The sequence below is a fragment of the Molossus molossus genome, unplaced genomic scaffold (assembly GCF_014108415.1).
Source record: "Molossus molossus isolate mMolMol1 unplaced genomic scaffold, mMolMol1.p scaffold_m16_p_11, whole genome shotgun sequence".
Classification (NCBI taxonomy): domain Eukaryota; kingdom Metazoa; phylum Chordata; class Mammalia; order Chiroptera; family Molossidae; genus Molossus; species Molossus molossus.
In genome coordinates, this window is record NW_023425346.1 from 101,493,077 (window position 1) to 101,518,225 (window position 25,149).

The 25,149-nt window shown below is 40.2% G+C and overlaps 1 protein-coding gene and 1 pseudogene across 14 annotated transcripts in view; both read left to right on the forward strand.

Moving 5' to 3' along the window:
* DIS3L2 (DIS3 like 3'-5' exoribonuclease 2) overlaps window positions 1–25,149 on the forward strand; it is a 340,082-nt gene that overhangs the window by 89,679 nt on the left and 225,254 nt on the right. For all 14 annotated transcript variants that reach the window (XR_004958585.1, XR_004958587.1, XR_004958588.1 and 11 more), the window contains exon 6: window positions 10,803–11,037. Coding sequence is in view for 11 of the 14 variants with exons in the window: in XM_036253315.1 (XP_036109208.1) it covers window positions 10,803–11,037 (235 nt within the window). In the remaining 3 variants the exon portion in view is untranslated. The remainder of the gene's footprint in view (window positions 1–10,802; window positions 11,038–25,149) is intronic.
* Window positions 22,421–23,574, forward strand: LOC118624972 (annotated as a pseudogene).

Sequence of the window (25,149 nt, forward strand, 5' to 3'; positions counted from 1 at the left end):
GCCCTAGATATGTGTGCTTGTCACAGCTCTGCTATTTATTAGTTGTGGGGTTGTTTTTTCCTTTGTGAGATGGAGATAATTATTCTCCTCTCTATCACTTGGGGTCATTGTGTGGGTCAAATCAGTTAGTATATGTAAATATTAAGAGTGATAATAAAAGCCTTAGTGTTTATTATGATTAACATATTTATAATTATATTAAAATGATCTCTACTTCATTAACTCCTCTCCCTTGTTGAACTTCTATATTTTAGTCTTTAATCAGGGCCATAGTCTCAGCTTCTCTTTTCAGTTGACACTTGGCCCTGAGACACCTTTACTTTATTGTTAACCCACTGTGGTTAGTTCTCTAATCTGGATTTTGGTCCCCCAAGGCACTCTTCCATCTTCATACCTACATTTCCAGCTGCCACCTGGATGGTCCTTTATCACCTGGAATTCTAAGGTCTAAAAACTGAATTTGTATAAATTCACTTATTAAGCTCCCTATCATGTTTCATGTACCTGTGCTAAGAGCTTTCATATATTATCTTAGTGTTCACAATAACCTTATGATATTGGATACTCTTGTCCTCATTTTAAAGCTAATGAATTCAAAGGGATTAAATAACTTTCCCAAAGTTATTTAATGGCTAGTAAGCGGCAGAGCCATGACGCAAACCCTGTTTGTGTACTAGAGTTCCTGCTCTTAACTACTTTTTTCTACTTCTTTACTTTAGTTGTTTTACAGTAGACCAGACTCATTAAGTTGGCATTCTGGACTTTTCATGTCTTCTTCATCCTCCCTTCTCACTCTTAATGTACATTTCAGTATTATTTGCCTTTCCTAAAGGAAAGTCTGAATTTTCTTACCTCCTTGATTTTGCATCTCTGTCCTTTCCCAGCTCAGTTTTCCCCTTTCCATGTGCTCACCTGTCAGAACCCAGAGGGAAGCAGGCCAGGGCAGCAGTCGAATGGCTCTGCTTTCTACACCTCACAGTCCTCGTCTGTTCTACAAAGGGCTGGGTTAGTTTACATTCATACCAGCACTATGTTGCTATACATTTTTGCTAACATTTGCTGTTGTCAAGATTTTTAGTTTTTGCCCAATTGTGGGATTATAGTGATATCTCATTGTGGTTTTATTTTGCATTTTTCTCATGATTAAGGAGGCTGAGCACTTTTCCGTCTTTATTAGCTATTTCGAATTTCCGTTTTGTGACATGTCTTTAAGCTTTCCCCCATTTCTCTCTATTGGGTTGTCTGTTTTTCATTGGTCTGTAGGCATTCTTTATACATTCTAGATATGAGCACTTCTATGGTTTATCTTTAAAATTTGTTTATGTTATCTTAGAATGAAAGGAAAATTTTAATTTTTAACGGAGTTGAATTTATTATTTTCTTTTATGGCAGTGCTTTTTATGTATGTTTAAAACATATTTCCCTATATATTTTCTCATATATTATTTTCTAAAATTCTGGAAGATTAGCATCTTCCTTAGCCATTTTCCACTCACATAATTGCATAGTGTCTCTGACTCAGCAAATGTTCTTGTCTTTGAAGGAGGGGGATTCTACAAGGCATTTTGCCATTCTATTTCTAACACTAGGTTTATGTTCCTCTTAAAGTAGAGAAGTTATGCTACACCTACCCAGCTTTTCCCAAAGGTCTATCTGTCTCCTCTCTTGGGTCCCTCAACTCAAGATTCTGACCTTAGGCCTCCTTCCTTTTCCTTTCAGTGGTAAGCTTCTCATAGCCTCCCCTCAACTTCCTCCCTAATGGTTTTCAGGGTTCCTCCCAGTGCAACTGAAGAGGCAAGATTATTGCTCTCCATCCCCCAGAGAGTGAGGATTGCAGCCTGATGGAGAAAGGGGATCACCTTTCCTTATCATAACTGCACACTACTCTATCACCCTGTTTTACCGTCCAAGAGGAGACAATAGTAGATTACGGATCTATCCTTGGTAAAACTAACTGTAGGTGTATCTAACATATGTTACTGAGTGTGTATATGCATATGTGTGTACACATTTGTGTTTGGGGAAGGGGAGTTAAAGGAAATTAAATTAAGTGTTGTAGAGTGCTATTTCTTGAGCATTTTTAGTAGCTGCAAGTGACACTTTAATTTCAGATCAGTACTCCCCAGTTGATCTCTCCTATATTTATACTGTTGAATTTTATTAGCAGGGTTTATGTGATGCTTATCCCACCCTGTTCATGGAACAAGACTGAGAGTGAAAAAGTTTTGTATGACCCAGTGATTTGATCTCCTCACCAACCTGTTTCTGTCCTGTCCTCCAGAGACTAGACTAACTCTCCAAGGGAGAACTATTCCCAGCTGCAGCATACACTTGGAATAATACATGCAGTCAGCTGCTTCACTGTCTCAGGCGTGTGGAGGAAACCAGAGGAATTTTTATTTTTTTTCATTATTTTATCTTATTTTTGTTACAGATGTTTCTCCTTTTCTCTTCAATGACACCCTCCTTCCAATCCCGCCCCTCCACCCCCAGCATTGTTGTCTATGACCATGGTTATGCATACATGCATATAAGTTCTGTGGTTTATCTCACCCCACCCACCCTGTCCCCCTCTTCTGAGGTTTGTCAGTCTGTACTCTACTTCTTTGTCTCTGGGTCTATTTTATTCATCTGCTTGTTTTGTTCATTATATTCCACAAATAAGTGAGAAATCATGTGATATTTGTCTTTCTCTGATTGGTCTTGTTTTGCTTAGGATAATACTCTCTAGGTCCTTCCATGTCGTCTCAAATGATAAGAGATCTTTCTTTCTTACAGCTACATAGTATTCCATTGTGTATAAGTAGCACAGCTTTTTTATCCACTCATCTATTGATGGACACTTGGGCTATTTCCAGATCTTAGCGATTATAAATAGTGCTGCTGTAAACATGGGGGTACATATATTCTCCCTGATTGGTGTTTCAGGCTTCTTAGGATATATTCCTAGAAGTGGGATCACTGGCTCAAATGGCAGTTCAATTTTTAATTTTTTGAGGAAACACTATATTCTTTTTCATAGTGGCTGCACCAGTCTGCATTCCCACGAGCCATGTGCTAGAGTCCCCTTTTCTCCACACCCTCACTAACACTTGTTGTTTGATGATTTGTTGATGGCGGCCATTCTGGCAGCTGTGAGGTGATACCTTATAGTTGTTTTAATTTGCATCTCAAACCAGAGGAATTTTTAAATTCCTAAGTTTACCAGGTCAGTAATGTATCCATTCTCCTCAGGCTCCTTGCCTCTTACTCGGAGCCCAGAGCTCTCCAAAATATTGACCAACCTGAACTGGTAGCCTTTAGCACCAGACTCTTTACTTTCCTTACTCTGTACTTGTTTACGGAGTATTTTCTCTCTTTTTGTAGATATGCATTTTTCTGTGGAGGAAGGGTTCATAACTTTTATCTGATCTCAGATTTAGGGATCTGCTAAACTTCAAAGTAGGGAACTATTGAACTCGACTTTTCAACTTTTTCTAGGTCAATCCCACAGAAGAAGCCCTCCTCCTTTACATATTCAAGGAAAATTGGGCTTCTAATTTCTGACTCACATACTCTTATATTTGGAAACTGTTCTGAAAGCTCTCTTTCATCCTGATGACCTTTTATATTTATTCATTGTTCTACCCATTTATTCATCTGTTTATTAACCAAATATTGAGTACCTAGATTGATTATGCAAATTGCTGTAGAATATACAAAGGTATAATAGGTGAGCATATAGTCTTAACAGATGAGGTAAATCATATATATAGATGATACTAATATAGTGAAGAAATTGAGAAGTGCCATAGAAGAGGTATAGATAAATTGCTTTGGGACTTCAGAAAAGGGAGAATTTATTTGCCTCAGGCAGGTGAGGGTGATGGGATGGGGAGGAACTGGAAGACTATGTGGTGGATTCTGGGTTATAAAAAATCCAAGCCATTTGGATTAGGTTTTGTGAGATGGATAGATCAATATATGGAAATGTTAGATGTAGTGTGCCATCTCTGGTTCTTTATTTATTCCAATGAGACTTGAGTACATGCTGTCAGGCCTAACCACAGTCACTTCATGGAGTTTACAGTTTATCAGGGAAGATCAATTCCATGTAAGTAATTTCTTAATTAATTAGTATATTCATTCATTCAATATATATATACATATATATATTTGAGTGATTACTAAATGCTGTTCTCAACTCTTGAAATTCAGCAGTGAGTAAAGTAGATAGCCTCTGTGCTCATGAAACCTAAATTCTATTTGGGAAACAGAAAGTAAGTAAGTATGTAATGCATTCGCAGGTAGTGATAAGTACAGTGATGAAAAATAAACCAGGGTGAGAGGGTAGAGTAATGACAGTGAGGTGGTGCTGTTTTAATTAATCAGGGAAGACCTTTCTGAGAGGAGGATATTTGAGCAGGGACCTGAACAAAATGAAGAGAGCCAGCCCTGTGAATAGTTGGACAAAGAGTTTTACAGATAGAGGGAATAGCAAATGTGAAAACCTCAAGATGGAAGGCTTTAATATTCTAGGAATAGAAAAACAACTCTAGGATTGTAATATAATTAGCAAAGGAAGAAGTTGTAGAAAGTGAGAATGGAAGAATAGACATGGGCCAGATTTGGCAAGGCCTTGTGGCATGGTGATAGAAGGCTGTTCGGAAGCCAATGGGAGAAGGACATGATCTGATTTATGTTTTAAAATGATCACTCTAGCTGCTTTGGTCCAAAATGGAAACCAGGAGACCAATTATTGTAGTAGTTCAACAAGAAGGTAAAGGTTGCCTGGATTTGTGTAGTAACAGTGGAAATGGCAGGAAGATGGATTATGAAGGAAGGGCTGATGGGCTCTTCTGATGGATTAGATATGAGGCATGAGAGGGAGATCCAAGGGTAATACCATGGTTTGGTGCCATTGGCTAAGAGAGGGAGTGCTGGGAGAGGAGTGGGTTCTGGTGAGGACCCAAGAGTTCTCTTTTTGAGGTGCCACCTGACATCCAAATGAATATCTAGTAGGGAATTGGATATGAGCCTGGAATTCAAGGAAAAGGTTGAGGATAGGCATTTAATTTGGGTAATTAATAGCACATAGAGACATTTAAAGCCATGAAACAGGATAAAATCACGTAGGGATTAAGTATAAAAGGATCCCTTTCCCTGGTGATGTTGCATGCGTTTCTCTGTTTCCTTTATCAAATCAGATTCAAGTTCAACTTTTGGGGGAAAGGTACTTCATAGTTAGTTGTATGTACTTCCGATTATGGTGCATGAGGAAGCACTTTGGTTCTTTCTTTTTTAAAGATATTTATATTGACTAGTGGGTTCAGGTATTGCCACCCTGGTACATCTGTTATAAAACCCTATCCCCATCAGGTTATGACATTGATTTTAGTAATCATTGATGATCATATCCTGAATCCATTATTTCAATAGGTATAGTAAAATGGTGGTATTGAATGTCTTTCCTTCCATTTTAATTAGCTAAAACTCTTCTATGAAGAACCACTTTACTTCATCAACTATTCGGTTAACTTGAGATACAGGAGTTAGGATAAATACTTGGAATTTTCTAAGGTTGACCACAGAGAGCCCTTTTATGATGATTCCTAAGTCCTTTAGACAAGATTGTATTAGCCTTTGATAATTTCCTTGTTTTCCTGTTGTGATAAGATGGTCCAGGATAATCTTGTTTGTTTTCTATTCCAGACTTGAATTAGCCATTTCTCTAAGGAACCCCACAATCCTCACTCTTAACCAATATGGAATGGTTTTAGAGTACCTTTTGTGTCCTGTGATCTTATGATGATTTCCCCCTACCCCCAAAACATGTGTTCTATTCTTGTGTGTATTGGGATAACTCAATAAGAATGAAAGTACATTTAAAATGCAGGATATTAATTTATATTTTAATTTTTTCTCTTTATTGATTTTAGAGAGAAAGGGAGGGGGAGAGAGAGATAGAAACGTTGATGAGAGAGAACATCGATTGGCTGCCTCCTGCATGCCCCCCACTGGGAATCGGGCCCACAACCTGGGCATGTGCCCTGACCAGGAATTGAACTGGCAACCGCTTGGTACATGGCTTGATGCTCAACCACTGAGCTACACCGGCTGGGCTTAATTTATATTTTATTTTATTTTTATTTTTATTTATTTTATTTTATTTTTGAATATCTTACAATTTTATTTTATTTTTTAAAAAATCTTTATTGTTGAATGTAGAATGTGTTACAGATGTTCCACATTTTCCCTCATTGACCCCCTCCTCCCCACTCCTGCCCCTCTCCCGCCCTTTCCCATACTATTGTCTGTGTCCATTGGTTATGCATATAAGTTCTTTGGTTTATTTCTACCCCCCCAACCCGTTTCCCTTTGAGGTTTGTCAGTCTAGCAATGAATTTGTACTTCTTAATCCCCTCACCTTTTTCACCCATTCCCCCACCCCACTCCCATCTGGTAACCAACAAAATGTTCTCTGTATCTATGAGAATGTTTCTGTTCTGTGTGTTCATTTTGTTTGTAGATTCTATTGCCGATAGATATGTATTCATTGCCATTTTGTTTGTTCATATATTTTATCTTTTTCTTCAAAAAGACTCTTCATCATTTCATGTAATAACGGTTTGGTGGTGATGAACTCCTTTAACTTTTCCTTGTCTGGGAAAGTCTTTATATGGCCATCGATTCTAATGACAGCTTTGCAGGACACAGTAATCTTGGTTGTAGGTTCTTGCTTTTCATCACTCTGAATATTTCTTGCCACTCTCTTCTGGCCTGCAAAGTTTCTTTTGAGAAATCAACTGACAGCCTTATGGGAACTCCCATGTAGGTAACTAGCTGCCTTTCTCTTGCTGCTTTTAAGATTCTCTCTTTGTCTTGAACATTTTGCATTTTGATGATGATGTGTCTTGGTGCGGGCCTCTTGGGGTTCATCTTGTTTGGGACTCTCTGTGCTTCCTGGACTTGTATGTCTGTTTCCTTCACCAAGTTAGTTTTCTGCCATTATTGTTTCAAAGAGGTTTTCGATTTCTTTTTCTCGCTCTTCTCTTTCTGGCACCCCCAAGATGCGAATGTTGGCACGCTTGAAGTTGTCCCAGAGGCTCCTTACACTATCCTCATTTTTTTAAATTCTTTTTTCTTTTTGCTGTTCCGATTGGGCGTTTTTTGCTTCCTTATATTCCAAATCAGTGGTTTGCTTCTTGGATTTGTGTACTCTACTATTGAATCTGTGTAAATTATTCTTTATTTCAGTTAATGCTCCTTCATTTCTGACTGTGCATCCATCATTTCTGACTGGTCCTTTTTTATGCTCTTGAGGCCCTCACTAAGTTTACTGAGGTTCTCACTAAGTTCATTGAGCATCCTTATAAGCAGTATTTTGAACTCAGCATCTATTAGGTTGCTTATCTCCATTTTGCTTAGTTCTTTTCTTGGGGTTCTGTTCTGTTGTTTCATTTGGGACCTGTTTCCTTGTCTCCTCATTTTGGCTGCCTCCCTGTGTTTGTTTCTGTGTATTACTTAACGAGAGGTATGGTGCTATCTGAGACCAGATGCTGCTCATTTGAAAGAATTTAGGTAAAACCTGAAGCAGGATCCAAGACAGGCCAATCCTATGGTTAAGCAAGTGGCAACAGCTTGGGTGGGCATGAAAGTTGGGTGGGGCAGGGCCTCAGGGGCTCACCAGGGCGGGGCTACCAGTGTGAGCCAGGTTGCTGGAGTCCCAGATATGGCTTCTGTCTGCCGCCCAAGGGAAGGACTCACCAAAGGAACAAAGGCCTCTGACAGCACATTTGTCCCGGAGAAAGCCCCCTCTCCAGCCCTCGCTCCAGTGCCAAACAGCTCAGTTCTTCCCTGTATGTCTCTGGTGCCCCTCGAGCTGCCTCCCCTCCAAGCTTAGAGGGAGAGAGTCCGATAAGTCCGTGCGCCGGCCCTTAAAGGAGCTGCCTGGGGCTCCAGCCGCTTCAGCTTCCCTGAGCCTCAGTTCCTGCTGGTTTTTCCAGCCAGAAGTTATGGGGATTCTCTTCCTGGCACTGGAACCCTGAGTGGGGCACCTGGTGTGGGATGGGGACCCCTCAGTCCTCAGGGAGGACCTTCTCAGCCGAGGTGTCCTCCTGATTTTTATCCACCACACGTGGGTGTGGGACCAGCCCGTTCCCTCCATCCCTCTTACCAGTCTGGATGTGGCTGCTGCTTTAATTCCGTAGTTGTAGGACTTCCATTCAGCTCGATTTCAGGCAGTTTTGAATGATGGTTGTTCTGTAGTTGTAACTTTGATGTGGTTGTGGGAGGACGTGATACCGCGTTTACGTACGCCGCCATCTTGACCGGAAGTCCCTTAATTTATATTTTAATTACACAGTTTCAAGTGACTTGATGTGTTCATTAATTACTGCTATTTTATTGAAACTATTTGACATTATGTAATGTTTTCTCTTTTTTTTTTTGTTTAGTGAATTATTCTACACATCAACAACTGCCTCACGCACATAGTAGACAGTTAATAAATCTTTGCTTAATGAAGGAAAGAGTAAAGAATAATTGCAGTGCTTACATCCTGGTAGCTAGACATGTAGATTCTAAATGAGTACATATTCTTCCTGATTGGTGTCTCAGATTTCTTAGGGTATATTCCAAGAAGTGGGATCACTGGGTCAAATGGCAGTTCAATTTTTAATTTACGTTATTTTGGGAGAAAAGAATAAAACTTACTAATAATTGCTTAAGTTTCTAAGTTTACAGAATTATTATATTGCTATATCCTGCCTCACATAATATTTTTTTAATTTAATTAATTAATTTATTTATTTATGCATTTTTATTTATTTTTTTGTTACAGTTATTTTACCTTTTTACCCCATTGGCACCCGCCACCCCACCCCACCTCCGCCCCGTCCCCGGCTTAGTTGTCCATGTCCATTGGTCATGCATAGATGCATATAAGTTCTGTGGTTTATCTCTTCCCACCCCCCCACCCCCCATCCTCTCTTCCGAGGGATGTCATATTTCCATGTGTCTGGGTCTACTGTATTCCTCAGACTGTTATGTTCATTATATTTCGTATATAAGTGAGATCATGTGGTATTTGTCTTTTTCTGCTTGGCTTCTTTCACTTAGGATAATACTTTCCAGGTCCCTCCATGTCGTCTCAAAGGATAAGAGATCTTTCTTTCTTACCGCTGCATAGTACTCCATTGTGTATAAGTACCACAGCTTTTTTATCCATTCGTCTACTGGTGGACACTTGGGCTGTTTCCAGATCTTAGCTATTGTAAATAGTGCTGCTATGAACATGGGGGTACATATATTCTTCCTGATTGGTGTTTCAGGCTTCTTAGGGTATATTCCCAGCAGTGGGATCACTGGGTCAAATGGAAGTTCAATTTTTAATTTTTTGAGGTAGCACCATATTGTTTTCCATAGCGGCTGCACCAGTCTGCATTCCCACCAGCAGTGTATTAGAGTCCCCTTTTCTCCACACCCTCGCCAACACTTGTTGTTTGATGATTTGTTGATGGCGGCCATTCTGGCAGCTGTGAGGTAATACCTCATTGTTGTTTTAATTTGCATCTCTCTGATGATTAGTGCCTCACTTAATATTTTTAAAATTTTTATTTATTTATTTATTTATTTTGTTACAGATGTCCCTCCTTTTCCCCCCATTGACACCCTCCTCCCCACTCCTGTCCACCCCTGCCTTCACCATATTGCTATCTGTGTCCATTGGTTATGCATATATGCATATAAGTTCTTTGGTTTATCTCTTCCCACCCTCCCCCACCCTCCCCCACCCTCCCCCACCCCCTCGAGGTTTGTCAGTCTGTTCCCTACTCCATATCTCTGGATCTGCTTTGTTCATCAGCTTATTTTGTTCACTATATTTCACAAATAAGTGAGATCATGTGATATTTGTCTTTCTCTGATTGGCTTATTTCACTTAACATAATACTCTCCAGGTCCCTCCATGTCATCTTAAAGGGCAAGAGATCTTTCTTTCTTACAGCTGCATAGTATTCCATTGTGTACATGTATCACAGCTTTGTTATCCCCTCATTTACTGATGGACACTTAAGCTGTTTTCAGATCTTACTATTGTAAACAGCACTGCTGTAAACATAGGGGTGTTTATATTCTCCTTGATTGGTGTTTCAGGCTTCTTAGGGTATATTCCTAGAAGTGGGATCACTGGGTCAAATGGCAATTCCATTTTTAATTTTTTGAGGAAACTCCATATTTTTTTCATAGTGGCTGCACCAATCTAATGCTTCATTCTTATTGCTGGTGTAAATGTCCATCAGTTGTGTGCTTTCTGTACCCATTTCTGGCCTCAGAATGGAGAATTAAGAGTTTATGTTTTATATGAGAACATTTTGTAAACTCTTATTCACACGTAACTTTGTTTTTGTGGCTTCATTGGGAGTGCAATGACATGCTTTGTTGAGTTCTTTTAACATTACCTAGCATACTTGTTGGTCCCATGTGATGAAACCTTTTGAAGCAGTGTGATACTTCTGGTACTCGGGGCCTTTAAGGGAGAGGGGGTGAAAATGCATGTCAGGAAAATGAGAAGTGGATGTGGCATTTATGTAGGGTATCTTGTAGAGCTGAGTGCCAACCTGGCGTTGCTGCATCGCTCATCTCCATAAGGTAGTCTGTGTCAAAAAATAAAAATCCTTTTTCAGACTACATGGTGACTGTCCAATGTTGGAGTTTCTGAATGTGTAGTTTTTATCCTTAGGAAAGAAAAATGAAAAAAGAAAAATCTGCTCTTTTCCTTTCTTCCCTCTAGTGATTTACTAGAACTTTTCTATTTTCTTCAGGTAATTAAACCAGAGAGTGGTGACAAAGAAACAGAAGGTGCCTATGAATCAGATCTCCCTGAGGAGCTCTGTGGAAGCCATCTCCTGCAGCAGTCCCTGAAAGGCCATAATGACAGTCCTGATGTCATTACAGAGGCTCAGTTGGATGACAGTGACTCCGAAAATGGACATGGCAACACACAAAATGTTGTGGTTGATGGTGTTAAGAAACACTCAGTTTGTGTTCATGAAAAAGGTGAGTACCGGACTGCCTTCTGACATTTTATTTTACTAAATTGATAATCTTAGGTATTGGAATTCTCTCTGTGCTCCAGAATTAATCACATAACACATTTGGTATCTTCCCAGTTTCTAACCTGTGTCAGCCTTTAGGAAAGAGGGATTGGTGACTGACTTCTAGCTGCTGTTTATGAAGCGGGACAACGATGCCATTGGTGGTTTGTGTGGTCAGTGGTGGCTTTTGCCATTTCCTAATAGGTTTTGGGTTGTATTGATAGCTAACCCTCTTCCCCATCACCCCCACCCCATACCCGGCTTGTTGTCCGTGTCCATCGGTTATGCATACATGCATATAAGTCCTGTGGTTTATCTCTTCCCGCCCCCCACTACCCCCTCTTCTGAGGGTTGTCAGTCTGTACCCTACTTCCACATCTCTGAGTCTACCCAGTTCCTTAGATTGTTCTGTACATTATATTCCATAAATAAATGAGATCATATGATACTTGTCTTTCTCTGCTTGGCTTGTTTCTCATAGGATAATATTCTCCAGGTCCCTCCATGTTGTCTCAAAGGATAAGAGTTCTTTCTTTCTTACAGCTGAATATTACTTCATTGTGTATATGTACCACAGCTTTTTTATGCATTCATTTACTGATGGACACTTGTGCTGTTTCCAGATCTTAGCTATTATAAATAGTGCTGTTATAAAAATGGGGGTACATATATTCTTTCTGATTGGTGTTTCAGGCTTCTTAGGGTATATTCCTAGAAGTGGGATCACTGGATCAAATGGCAGTTCAATTTTTAATGTTTCGAGGTAACACCATATTGTTTTCCATAGTGGCTTCACCAGTCTGCATTCCCACCAGCAGTGTCCTAGAGTCCCCTTTTCTCCACACCCTCGCCAACACTTGTTTCATGATTCGTTGATGGCAGCCATTCTGACAGGTGTGAGGTGATACCTCATTTGTTGTTTTAATTTGCATCTCTCTGATGATTAGTAATGTTGAACATTTCTTTATATGTCTCTTGGCCATTTGAATGTCCTTTTTGGAGAGGTGTCTATTTAGGTCCTCTGCCCATTTTTTAATTGGGTTCTTTGTCTTCCTTTTTTTTTTTTATCCTCACCCAAGGACATTTTTCCATTTTTTGTTCGGATAGAGCGGGAGGGAGAGAGAGAGAGAAACATCGATGTGAAGGGACACATTGAGTGTCTGCCACCCGCACGACCAACCAGGGCCGGGGACAAACTGCAACTGAGGTATGTGCCCTTAGCGGGAACCGAACCTGGGTCTCTCTGTACCGCAGGTCGACGCTCCAACCGCTGAGCCAAACCAGCCAGGGCTGTCTTCCTTTTGTTGATTTGTATGAGCACTTTCTCTCTATAGATATAGGAAATTAATCCCTTATCTGATATATCATTGGCAATTATGCTCTCCCATACAGTGGGTTGCTTTTCCATTTTGATGATTGTATCTTTTGCTGTGCAGAAGCTTTTGAGTTTGATGTAGTCCTATGTGTTCATTTTCTCCTTTGTTTCTGTTGCCTTAGGTGATGTATCTGTGAAAATTCTGCTGCGTATGATGTCTGAAATTTTGTTGCCTACATTTTCTTCTAGGATTTTTATGGATTCATGGGTCACATTTAAGTCTTTTATCCATTTTGAGTTTATTCTTGTGTATGGTGTAAGTTGATGGTCTACTTTCATTTTTTTGCATGTAGCTGTCCAATTTTCCCAACACCATTTATTAAAGAGGCTGTCTTTACTCCATTGTATGCTCTTGCCTCCTTTGTCAAATATTAATTGAGCATAATGTCTTGGGTCCATTTCTGGGTTCTCTGTTCTGTTTCACTGGTCTATATGCCTGATCTTGTGCCAGTACCAGGCTGTTTTGATTACAGTAGCTTTGTAGTATAACCTGATATTCTATATTGTGAACCCACCTACTTTGTCCTTCTTTTTCAAGATTGCTGTGGCTATTCGGGGTCGTTTTTGGTTCCATATGAACTTTTGAAGTATTTGTTCTAGTTTTGTGAAACATGTTGTTGGTATTTTGATGGGGATTGCATTGAATCTATACATTGCTTTGGGTAATATGGACATTTTAATGATGTTAATTCTTCCAATCCATAAACAAGGTATATGCTTCCACTTTTTTATATTTTTCTCTACTTCTTTTTCAATGTCCTGTAGTTTTTTGCAAATAGGTCCTTTACTTCTTTGGTTAGGTTTATTCCTAGGTATCTTAGTATTTTGCTGCAATGGTAAATGGGATTGTTTTTTTAGCTTCTCTTTCTGTAACTTCATCATTGGTATATAAGAATGTCATCGATTTTTTGACGTTAATTTTGTATCCTGCTGCTTTTCCAAATTCATTTATTAAGTCTAGTAGATTTTTGATGGACTCTTTAGGGTTTTCTGTGTATAATATCATGACATCTGCAAATAATGACAGTTTCCCTTCCTCCTTTCCAATTTGGATCCCTTATTTTTTTCTTCATGTCTGATTGCTGTGGCTAAGAATTCCAGTACTATGTTAAATAAGAGTGGCAAAAGTGGGCATCCCTGTCTTGTTCCTGTTCTTAAGGGAAATGCTTTTAGTTTTTGCCCATTAAGTATGGCTGTAGGTCTTTCATATATGGCCTTTATTATGTCGAGATATCCCTCTATTCCCACATTGCTGAGCATTTTTATCAGAAATGGGTGCTGGATTTTGTTGAATGCTTTTCAGCATCTATGGATATTATTATGTGGTTTTTATTCTTCATTTTGTTTATGTGGTGTATCACATTTATTAATTTGTGAATATTGTACTATCCTTGCATTCCTGGGATGAATCCCACTTGGTCATGGTGAATAATTTTTTAATATATTGCTGGATCTGATTTGCTAGTATTTTGTTCAGGATTTTGGCATCTATGTTCATCGGGGATATTGACCTGTAGTTTTCTTTCTTTGTAGTGTCTTTTTCTGGTTTTGGAATTAGAATTATGCTGGTCTCATAAAACGAGTTTGGAAGTCTTCCTTCCCCTTGAATATTTTGGAATAGTTTGAGGAGAATGGGTGTTAGTTCTTCTTTGAATGTTTGGTAAAACTCCCCTGTGAAGCGGTCCGGGCCTGGGCTTTTGTTTGCTGGGAGAGTCTTGATTACCTCTTCAATTTCCTTAGTTGTTATTGATCTGTTCAAGTTTTCTATCTCTTCCCAGTTCAATTTTCAGAGACTATGCGTTTCTAGAAATTTGTTCATTTTGCCTTGATTGTCGAATTTGTTGCCATATAATTGTTCATAGTACTTGTTAACGATCCTTTGTATTTCTGTGGTGTCAGTTGTTACTTCTCCTCTTTCATTTCTGATTTTGTGTATTTGGGTTCTCTCTGTTTCTTGGTGAGTCTAGCTAAGGGTCCATCAATCTTGTTTATCTTTTTGAAAAACCAGCTCTTTGTTTCATTGATCCTTTGAATTATTTTTTTGGTCTCTATATCTTTTATTTTTGCTTTGATCTTTACTATTTCCTTTCTTCTACTTGCTCTGGGGTTTTCTTTTTGTTTGCTTTCTGGTTCTTTAAGTTGTGAGGTTAGATAGTCTATTAGAAACTTTTCTCGTTTCTTGAGGCAGGCCTGTAGTGCTATGAACTTCCCTCTCAGAACTGCTTTCGTTGCATCCCATAGATTTCGTGTTGTTGTGTGTTCATTTTCATTGGTTTCCAGGAAATTTTTAATTTCTTCCTTGATCTCGGTAACCCATTCATTGTTTAATAACATACTATTTAGCTTCCATGTGTTCCAATGTCTTTGCATGTTCTTGTTGCAATTGATTTCTAGTTTCATGCTATTGTAACCTGAGAAGATGCTTGTGTGATTTCAATCTTCTTGAACTTGCAGAGACTTAGTTTGTGTCCTAACTTGTGGTTTATCTTTGAGAAGGTCTCATGTGCACTTGAGATGAATGTGAATTCTGCAGTTTTGGGGTGTAATTCTCTGTAGATATCTATTAAATCCATTTCGTCTAGTGCTTCATTTAGAGTCTCTGTTTCCTTGCTAATTTTTTGTCTAGAGGATCTATCCAGTGATGTCAGTGGGGTGTTGAAGGCCCCTGCTATGACTGTATTGCTGTCGATTTCTCCTTTGGAGTCCTCCAGAAGATTTTAAATATATTTTGGTGCTCCTATATTGGTTGCATATATGTTTACCAAGGTTATATCTTCCTGTTGGATAGATTCTTTCAATATTATGTAGTAGCCTTCTTTGTCTCTAGTTATGGCCTTCATTTTGAAATCTATTTTATCAGATATGAGTATTGCTACCACAGCTTTTTTTTCTTTCCGTTTGCTTGAAAGATTTTTTCCCATCCCTTCACATTCAATCTATGTGAGTCTTTTGTTGTGAGGTGGGGGTCTCTTGTAAACAACATATATATGAGTCATGAGAATTTCAATCTAGGCACTGACCAGGCCAGTCATTGAAAGATGATGAATCTTTTTTTTTTTTTTAATCCTCACCCGAGAACATTTTTCCATTTTTTGTACAGATAGAGTGGGAGGGAGAGAGAGGAAGGGAGAGAGAGAGAGAAACATCGATGTGAAAGGGACACATCGAGTGGCTGCCACCCGCACGACCAACCAGGGCCGGGGACAAACTGCAACCGAAGTACGTGCCCTTAGCGGGAACCGAACCCGGGTCTCTCCGGACCGCAAGCCGACGCTCTAACCGCTGAGCCAAACTGGCCAGGGCGAGTCATGCTTTCTTATCCAATCAGTTGCTCTGTGTCTTTTTATCGGAGCGTTCAATCCATTTACATTTACGATGATTATTGATGTGTATATATTTATTGCCATTTTTTGTTTAGTGCGGTTATATTTTTCTTCCTAGTTCTTCTACTAATTACAGCTGTCCTTTTAACATTTCCTGCAGTGCTGGTTTGGTGCTAATGTATTCCCTTAGCCTTTTTTTTTTTTTTGTGGTCTGGGAAGCTCTTTATTTGTCCTGCTATTTTGAATGATAGCCTTGCTGGGTAGAGTAGTCTTGGATTTAGATCCTTGTTTTTTATGACCTTGATTGTCTCATGCCATTCCCTTCTGGCCTCTAGTGTTTCTGTTGAGAAGTCAGCTGAGAGCCTTATGGGGGTTCCTTTGTAGGTAACCTGTTGCTTATCTCTTGCTGCATTTAGGATTCTCTATTTGTCTTTAATTTTTGGTATTTTAATTACTATGTGTCTTGGTGTGGGCCTGTTTGTGTTCTTCTTACTTGGGGCTCTCTGTGCTTCTTGAATATAAATGCCTTCTTCCTTCACCAAATTAGGGAAGTTTTCTGTCACTATTTCTTCAAATATATTCTCTAACCCTTGCTCATTTTCTTCTTCTCCGAGGACTCTTATGATGCGAATATTATTGTGTTTCCAATTGTCCCACAGTTCTCTTAAGGTGTCTTCCTGTTTTTTAATTTTTTTTTCCTTTTTGTTTTCTGATTGGTTGATTTTTTCTATCCTGTCACCTAATTCACTTATCCTGTCCTCAGCTTCATCTACTGTGCTGTTTAGTCCTTCCTATGTGTTCTTTATTTCTGCTATGTCATTCTTCATTTCTTCTTGGTGGTTTTTAATTTCCAATTGGTTGATTTTTAATGTTTCTAAGTCTTTACTCATGGTGCTCATGTCCTTACACATGCTGTTGAGCTTCATCAAGATCATTGGCACCCCCATGATGCTAATGTTGGTATGCTTGAAGTTGTCCCAGAAGCTCCTAACACTATCTTTATTTTTTTAGATTCTTTTTTTTTTTTTTGCTGTTCTGATGGATGTTTTTTACTTCCTTATATTCCAAATTGATGGTTTTCTTTGCAGCTTCACCTACTCTATTATTGATTCCCCGTAAGTTAATTTTTATTTCAGTTAGTGCATCCTTCATTTTTGACTGGTCCTTTTTTATGCTCTTGAGGTCTTCACTAAGTTCCATGAGCATGCTTATAACCAATGTTTTGAACTCTGCATCTGTTGGATTGCTTATCTCCATTTCATTTAGTTCTTTTCCTGGAGTCTTTTTCTGTTCTTTTATATGGAACATGTTTTCTTTGTCCTTCATTTTGGCTGCCTCCCTGTGTTTTTTCTATGTATTAGGTAGAGTTGCTATGTCTTCTAGGCTTTATAGGTCCAGTGACACAGCCTGTCTGATCACCCCAGGTCGGCCCTTGAGGTCCACCCTTCTGTTGTAATTGAGTCTTGATTGCTGTTGGCACATCAATGGGAGGGATTTACTCAGGCTGATCAGCTGCAAGGATTGGTTTTGCCCACTGACCTCTGACCTATGACCACCTTGGAGGATCAGCTATGCAGGGGCCCAAGACACAGAGCAAGACTTACTTTAGCAGGGCTCTGGTACCCACTGAGTCCACTCCTTGAGTGTGTCACTTGTGGAAATGTGGTTGGGTGGTGGTGCTTCAGCATGGCCTGAAGCTGTCCACTGGGGGTGCTGGCTCTGGGGCCAGGTCAGCCACTGCCTATGTTCTTCCTGGGGCCACCAGGCGTAAAGCTACAAAGTGATCTGCAGATGGCTGCTTCTTGTGCTGGGCTTGGAGTTGCCCAGGCAAAGCCAAACTGTGCACCAAGGCTAGCGGCTTCTAGTTCTAGGCCTGGGGCCACTATTGAGGAGTGTGGGGCTCACTGATACCAGATGCTGCTTGTTTGAGAGAAGAGGAAAATCTGAAGCCAATATAGTGGTAAAGCCACTAGAAACAGCTTGGGTGGCCCCAAATTTGGGTGGGGCAGGGCTTTAGGGAATCACCAGGGCAGGGCTAACAGTGTGAGCCAGGGTGCTGGAGTCCCAGACATGGCGCCTGTCTGTCTGCCCCATGGGGGAAGGGCTCACCAAAGGAACAATGTCCTCTGCCAGCACTTCTGTCCAGGAGAAAGCTGCCTCTCCAGCTCTTACCCTGATGCCAAACAACTTAGTTCTTTCCTGTATGTCTCTGGTGCCTTTCAAGCTGCCTCCCCCACACTGGAGCCCAGAAGGAACAAGTCGGAGTAATTCTGTGTGCGGGCCCTTTAAGAGGAACTGCTTGGGACTCCAGAAGCCTCAGCCTCCTTCAGTCTCAGTTCCCGCTGGTTTTACAGCCAAAAGTTCTGGGGATTCTCTTCCTGGCAATGGAACCCTGAGCTTGGGGCCTGGTGTGGGACCGGGAACCCTCAGTCCTCAGGGAGGACCTTCCCAGCTGAGGTAGCCTTCTGATTTTTATCTGTCACACGTGGATGTGGGACCAGTTCGTCCACCTCTGCCCCTTCTACCAGTGTCCATGTGGCTTCTTTTTTTTTTTTATCTTCACCTGAGGACATTTTTTTGCATTTATCTTCAGACAGAGCAGGAATGAGAGAGGGGGGAAGAGAGAGAGAAACATTGATGTGAAAGGGACACATCAAGTGGTTGCCCCCCACATGACTCCAACTGTGGCCGGGGACAAACTGCAACCGGGGTATGTGCCCTTAGTGGGAACTGAACCCGGGTCTCTCTGGTCTACAGGCTGACGCTGTAACCACTGAGCCAAACCAGCCAGGGCTCCATGTGGCTTCTTTAATTTTGTAGTTGTAGGACTTCCCTTTAGCTCAATGTCAGGCAGTTCAAAATGATGGCTGTTCTGAAGAGGCTGCTACTTTCTCACTGGTGGTGGGAGGAGGGAAGTACCTTGTTTTCTTATGCCGCCATCTTGACTGGAAGTCTCAACCAATCTTTAAAATTCTTACTAAAAGCCCTTCATTTCACCCTGTATTTTTCTTTAACTCTGCACATTTGAAAAGTATTTATGTAATTGGCAGTGGGAATGGATCACTTTAAATTTGATAAGTAGATTATTTTTATGTCGATGAAAGAACATCCAGCCTAAGAAAAAGTCTTACAAGAGTTTATTTGAGCCAAACTTATGACAACTCTAGGAGGCAAAATCTGAACAGATAGAAAAAATGTTCCAGAGAATGGCAGTTTTCCAGCTCATTTTATACATGAGAATCAGGATGGAGACATTACGTGGTTTACATGAAATTCATTGGTGGTAGATTAAGGGGGTAGGAGAAAGCCAAGCTGGGAAACCTCTGAGATTGGATAAAAAGCAAAATGAAGAGACACATACTTTTTTTTACTGGTGGGTACAGGATAGTTAACATTTACAGCACCTAGAGATGGTATGCAGGGGAACAAGATAACAATGAGGGGTTCTAGGGTCTGGAAAAGAAGACTGCTCTGAAATTTCAAAGGTATTTTGTTTTAGATGCACAAAGACAGTGGACAATTTCAAAGTTAAAGATTGATCTTTGTCAAGGAAGCAATAGGCCTAGGACATCACTACCTACCATGACCCAAGCACTACCCACCATGTCCTACTTTTATTTTTATTTTATTTTTTTTATCCTCACCCGAGGACATTTTTCCATTTTTTGTTCAGATAGAGCGGGAGGGAGAGAGAGGAAGAGAGAGAGAGAGAAACATCGACGTGAAGGGACACATCGAGTGGCTGCCACCCGCACGACCAACCAGGGCCGGGGACAAACTGCAACCGAGATATGTGCCCTTAGCGGGAACTGAACCCGGGTCTCTCTGTACCGCAGGCTGACGCTCCAGCCGCTGAGCCAAACCGGCCAGGGCCCATGTCCTACTTTTAGTTAGGAAGTTTTACACTGAGACCACCCTGTATGGTTACTTTAGGTCTCTGAGTTTGTAGGGCTGCCATGTAGGCCTCCTCATAGCTTATCAGGTTTAGTATGTGACCCCTTTTTCTATCACATTTACAAAGTATTGTTTGATTTCAAACCTTTAAGAAAAAACTAGTCTTATTTTTTCTGATCAAAATCTAAGCCATGGGTCCTCTGAATGCAGAAGATAACAATTGCAAACACATGGCAAGGAGCTCTGATCAAGGGCTCTACCTGACCACACACTGGGAAATGTAAGGGAAAGTAGCAGTGAAAATTGGAATATTTCAATGTATAGATTTCTAAGATGTTTTAAATTCAGGGTGGATATTTTCCAGCCAAATTGAGTTTTATGTATATTATGAAATGGAAAAGATTGACTTGGCTAGACCGACTAGATTATTAGTTTTTTTTATCAGGAAGAAGTTTCTGGCACAGTCCCCATGAAAGGCTAGAAGAAATGCCAGAAGATTACTAATGGAGGATATTCAGCAGACACCCTGTGATAGGGACTGGTGAGCACACCTCATTGACATCCTGAATAAAGCAGGGGGTGATTTCAGGTGACTACAGAAGAATCAGGCTGTTTCTCCACTGCTGACTAGCTAGTGACCTAGGGCAGCGAACATTTCTGAAAGCATGTATGGCTTAACTTTCCAACTTTGCAATTCTTTTTGAATGAAGAGGCTGCTATTTTCTCACTGCTCTACCAGGTGTGGTGACCTGAGGGCACCCAGGTTCTTTTTGTTTTATGGCCTGCTTAGATAACTAGTGGTTTCACTGTTCAGGGCCCAGCCAATTTTCTTTGGATGTCATCCTTTGACATTTCATTCTTCTGTTGTTGTTGTTTTTTTTCTTCTTTTAAAAACGATTGGATACTGTGACCCTCTTCTGAGAGTGCATATGTATTATCATAATGGCGTCAGTACTGTGAGTCATGTTTTTTCTATGAGAAAAGAGGGAAATAACCAGGACCCTAACTAGCCAAATCCTTCATCATTAAGATCACCAAGGGAGAGAGATACTTGCAGTCCAAAGTCAGGCAAAGGAGCACTTTAAAACTTACTGAGTATTTGGCCCAAAACTACTTCATGCAAATGGAGCTCTGATGATTGGACTTGGCAAACCTCAGCAGCCCCTTTCCCCCTGGGCTCTGAGGTGAGTGGATAAGATGCCTTGATTTCCTGTTAGTGGTTGGTACCAATATAAGGGCAAGGAAATATTGATGGATGGAAGTTGATGGCAAAATCGATGCCTGCGGTGGATACTAATAATTCACTTTGCCTTTTGTTTGTGGAAATGTGCTCTTGATTTGCCCTCTGTTGTAATTCCCCTCCTTCTCTCTTACAAATAAATATCATTGAGTGCTTTACAAGTCCACCGTATGCATGTTTTTTCTTTACTCTTTTTACGGTCTTTCTATCCTACCGTTATTTATATTGCTTCCTTACTAGCCCTGACTGAGGGAACAGCTTAATCCTTCCCTCAGTATCTGGTACAAATTTCTCTTTCCTGCTAGCCTCTAAATAGAGAGTTTGTGAAACCACATGGCTGTTTCTCATTTCTTGCCCTCTTGATATTTAGGAAAATTGCAATTTGCTCTTTTAAAAATCACGGTGTTTTTTAGGATATTTTAACCAGATTCTCTTGTCTGGATAATATAAAATCTGGTTACAGTTAAGATGTTAGTACTTTTTGCACCATTTAAGGTTTTGAAATTTGTTATTGAAACAAACCATAACCTTAAGAACATTATAAACTTTTCCTTAGACTTCTAGAAAGGTTCTTTGCTTTGTGTTGTAATTGCAAAAGGATTATTTATCCTATTTCACACTTATGTTCAAAAGAGTGTTTTTCATTTGCTTACTTAAAAAAATTTTTTTTCCCTTTATTGATTTTACAGAGAGAGGAAGGGAGAGGGAGAGAGAGATAGAAACATTGATGGGAGAGGACATAGATTGACTGCCTCCTACCACCACCCCCCCCCCCCCCGCCCCCAATCAGGCCCAACAACCTGAGCATGTGTTCTGACCGGGAATCAAACCAGCGACCTCTTGGTGCATGGGTCGATGCTCAACCACTGAGCCACACTGGCTGGACTGCTTACTTTTGTTTTAATATTATGTTTCTTTACCCAAAGCAAACGTTACATAGTGCATGTGTATGCATTATATATCCCTGTTTGCCCAGGAAACATTCATATCTTTAAGATAACTGCCAGTTTCTCTGGTAAGTGAGTAGTTGCTCCAGCTGTCTGCAACAAGTGCCTGTTGTTGCTTTAAGAGAAAAGTTTCTCTGGGCATCTCAGACCTACACAATAATTTTTTCTAGGAAGACAGCAAGATCTGCATCATCCTTAGTCCCTGAGAGACAATGGGTCAAAGACCTGGGTCCCTTTTGTAGGCCCAGTCCACATCCTCCTGACTCTGAGTTTTACCACTTCCCAGGCAGTAGTGTTTTTGTCAGCACAGAAATATGCCATCTGTTTAGAGATTGGAGACAGTCCAAATAAATTTTCTTTGGTATCAAATGAGTAGGTAATGGTTGCCTGATTTGCAAACTCCAAAGAATAAAAATCATCATGGCTAAGTGATACAGCTTGCCCATTGTAGCTCTCTGTGTTTTTCATCATCAGAATTTTAAGAACAGTTTTGGCTTCTGAATCTTGGTGACTATGCTCCAATCAGGTTCTGATGTACATTTCCTCTTATTTTCCTAAGTAGGGTCTACAAAAGATCTTGTTCAGTTTTTTGGTCTGGAGATAAACCTCTGCCAGTACCCTGATGACTGAACATGGGTTTGAATGTGGAGTTGGTGACCCATTCACTATTCTCTTCTACCTCCTGGCCACCGTCAGCTCTTTTCTGAAGGGCCAATCTACATGTAAATTCTTGATCCCTTCTGAGGTTTGAATTGATCTACTACTGACTTCAGGATTCAGGATGAAGCTTTTTTCTCACTCAAGATTCATCATCTTTCTTTTTCCCATCTTGCAAGATGGCGGGGGAAAAACCTGAATAGCCGGACACTAAGGAGAAGAAACCTGATACTAAGGAGAAGAAACCTGGAGCCAAGAAGGCTGATGCTGGTGGCAAGGTTAAGCAGGGTAACCTCAAGACCAAGACGTCTAAGAAGGGGAAGCCCCACTGCAGCCTAACCCTGTCCTAGTCAGAGGAATTGGCAGATATTCCCGGTCGGCTATGCATTCCTGAAAGGCCATATACAAGAGGAAGTATTCCACAGCTAAACCCAGGATTGAAAAGAAAAAGGAGAAGGTTTTTGCTACTGTCACAAACCAGTTGGTGGCGACAAGAATGGTGGTACCCGAGTGGTTAAACTTCGCAAAATGCCTAGATATTCTCCTACTGAAGATGTGCCTCAGAAGCTGCTAAGCCAGGGCGAGAAACACTTCAGCCAGCATGTGGGAAAACTGCAGACCAGCATCACTCCCAGGACCATGCTGATCATCCTCACTGGGTGCCACAGAGGCAAGAGGGTGACTTTCCTGAAGCAGCTGAGCAGTGGCTTGCTACTTGTGACTGGGACTCTGTCCCTTAATTGAGTTCCTCTGCGTAGAACACATCAGAAATTTGTCATTGCCACCTCCACCAAAATTGGTATCAGTGGTGTGAAAATCCCCAAATATCTCACTGATGCTTGCTTTAAGAAGAAGAAGCTGCGCAAGCCTAGGCACCAGGAAGGTGAGATCTTCGACACAGAAAAAGAGAAATACGAGATTACAGAGCAGCGCAAGGCTGACCAGAAGGCCGTGGACTCGCACATTCTGCCAAAGATCAAAGCTGTTCCTCAGCTCCGGGATCCACCTCTGCTCTGTGTTTGCTCTCACAAATGGGCTTTATCCTCATAAAATGGTGTTCTAAATTTCTTACAAAGAACCTAATTAAATAACTGATCTATTGTTAAAAAAAAAAAAAAAAAAAAAAAAGCCCTGGCCGGTTAGAGCGTCGACCTGCAGTCCTGAGAGACCCAGGTTCGGTTCCCGCTAAGGGCATGTATCTCGGTTGCAGTTTGTCCCCGGCCCTGGTCAGTCGTGCGGGTGGCAGCCACTCGATGTGTCCCTTTCACATCGATGTTTCTCTCTCTCTCTCTGTTCCTCTCTCTCCCTCCCACTCTACCTGAACAAAAAAATGGGAAAATGTCCTCAGGTGAGGATTAAAAAAAAAAAAAGATTCATCATCTTTCAATGACTGGCCTGGTCAGTGCCTAGATTGAAATTCTCATTCCTTGGATAAAAAGTAACTGTATTTCCCTTTGGCTGAGAAAACAGACCTATATAATTAGTCTTCTGTAGATACTTCAGGCTTACTGAAATCCCAAGAATCCTTTCTTCCACCTATCAGGAGCCCTTCTTCTTTCTTGGAGATAAATTTCTTCTTCTTCTTCTTTTTTTTCTGCTAATATTTAAAGATTCTGAAATTAAATTTTTCCTATTCTTTCTGTTTTCCAGCTCTCCACTGCGTATAATGATGATTATTACAACAGAATGCACTCATGTTTGCTTCAGAAATTATATTAAAAATTAAATATATAGCATTTCTCATAAACCACAATTTTTGGACAGTATTTTGTGCCAATGTTTTAAAATCTTATAAAAAATGTAAATCCTTGTCGAAACCTATGTTAGAAAGATACAGTAGGAGTTTTTGCTTCTCTCTCTTTTAGATTGAGTGGAGAGTACAATTATATCAGTGTGATTTAGGTAGAGATGAATGGTTAGGACCTATAATGTCTAAGACCTAAATCCTGTAGTAGACCAGCCATTTTTCCCTGTTTCCAAACAAAATATATGCACAGAGAATAAGCAAGTCAGAGGAGAATTTCTTTATTAACTGAGGCTTTGACTCAAGCCAGAGTGATTATGCTAGTCTGTACTTCCACTGCCAGTACATGGGGCTGTTGATGTTTCCTCAGTCCTGACAACAGTCACAATTATTCACTTTTGTCATTTTTGTAGTCTAGATTAAGTTCTGTTAATAGCCTTTTTATATCATTTGCTTATTGTTCTCTCCAGGTTACTGTTCTATTGTTGATTTCAGGTATTTCTTATATATTCTTTACAGCAGTCCCTTTTCCATTTTAGACATTACAAATATCTTTCCCATTCTGTCATTTAGTCATTTGCCTTTTTGTCTATGATGTCTTTCATTGAACAAAAATCCTTAATTTTAATATGATAAAATTAATCCTATACTTTATGGGCTTTAAAAAAGTGTTTCCCTGTTCCTAGCTCACATAGATATTCTCTCATGTCATCTTTTATTAATTCCACAGTTTTGCCTTTTTTATGATGCTGATTCTTTAATGATTGAGATTGTCATCTGGTTTCTCTCTTCTAAATCTAATTCTGATGTTGAACCATCCTTGAATTCCTAGGAGAAACCTACTTAATCCTGATGTATTATTATTTTAAAAATGCATTCTTGGATTTACTTAGA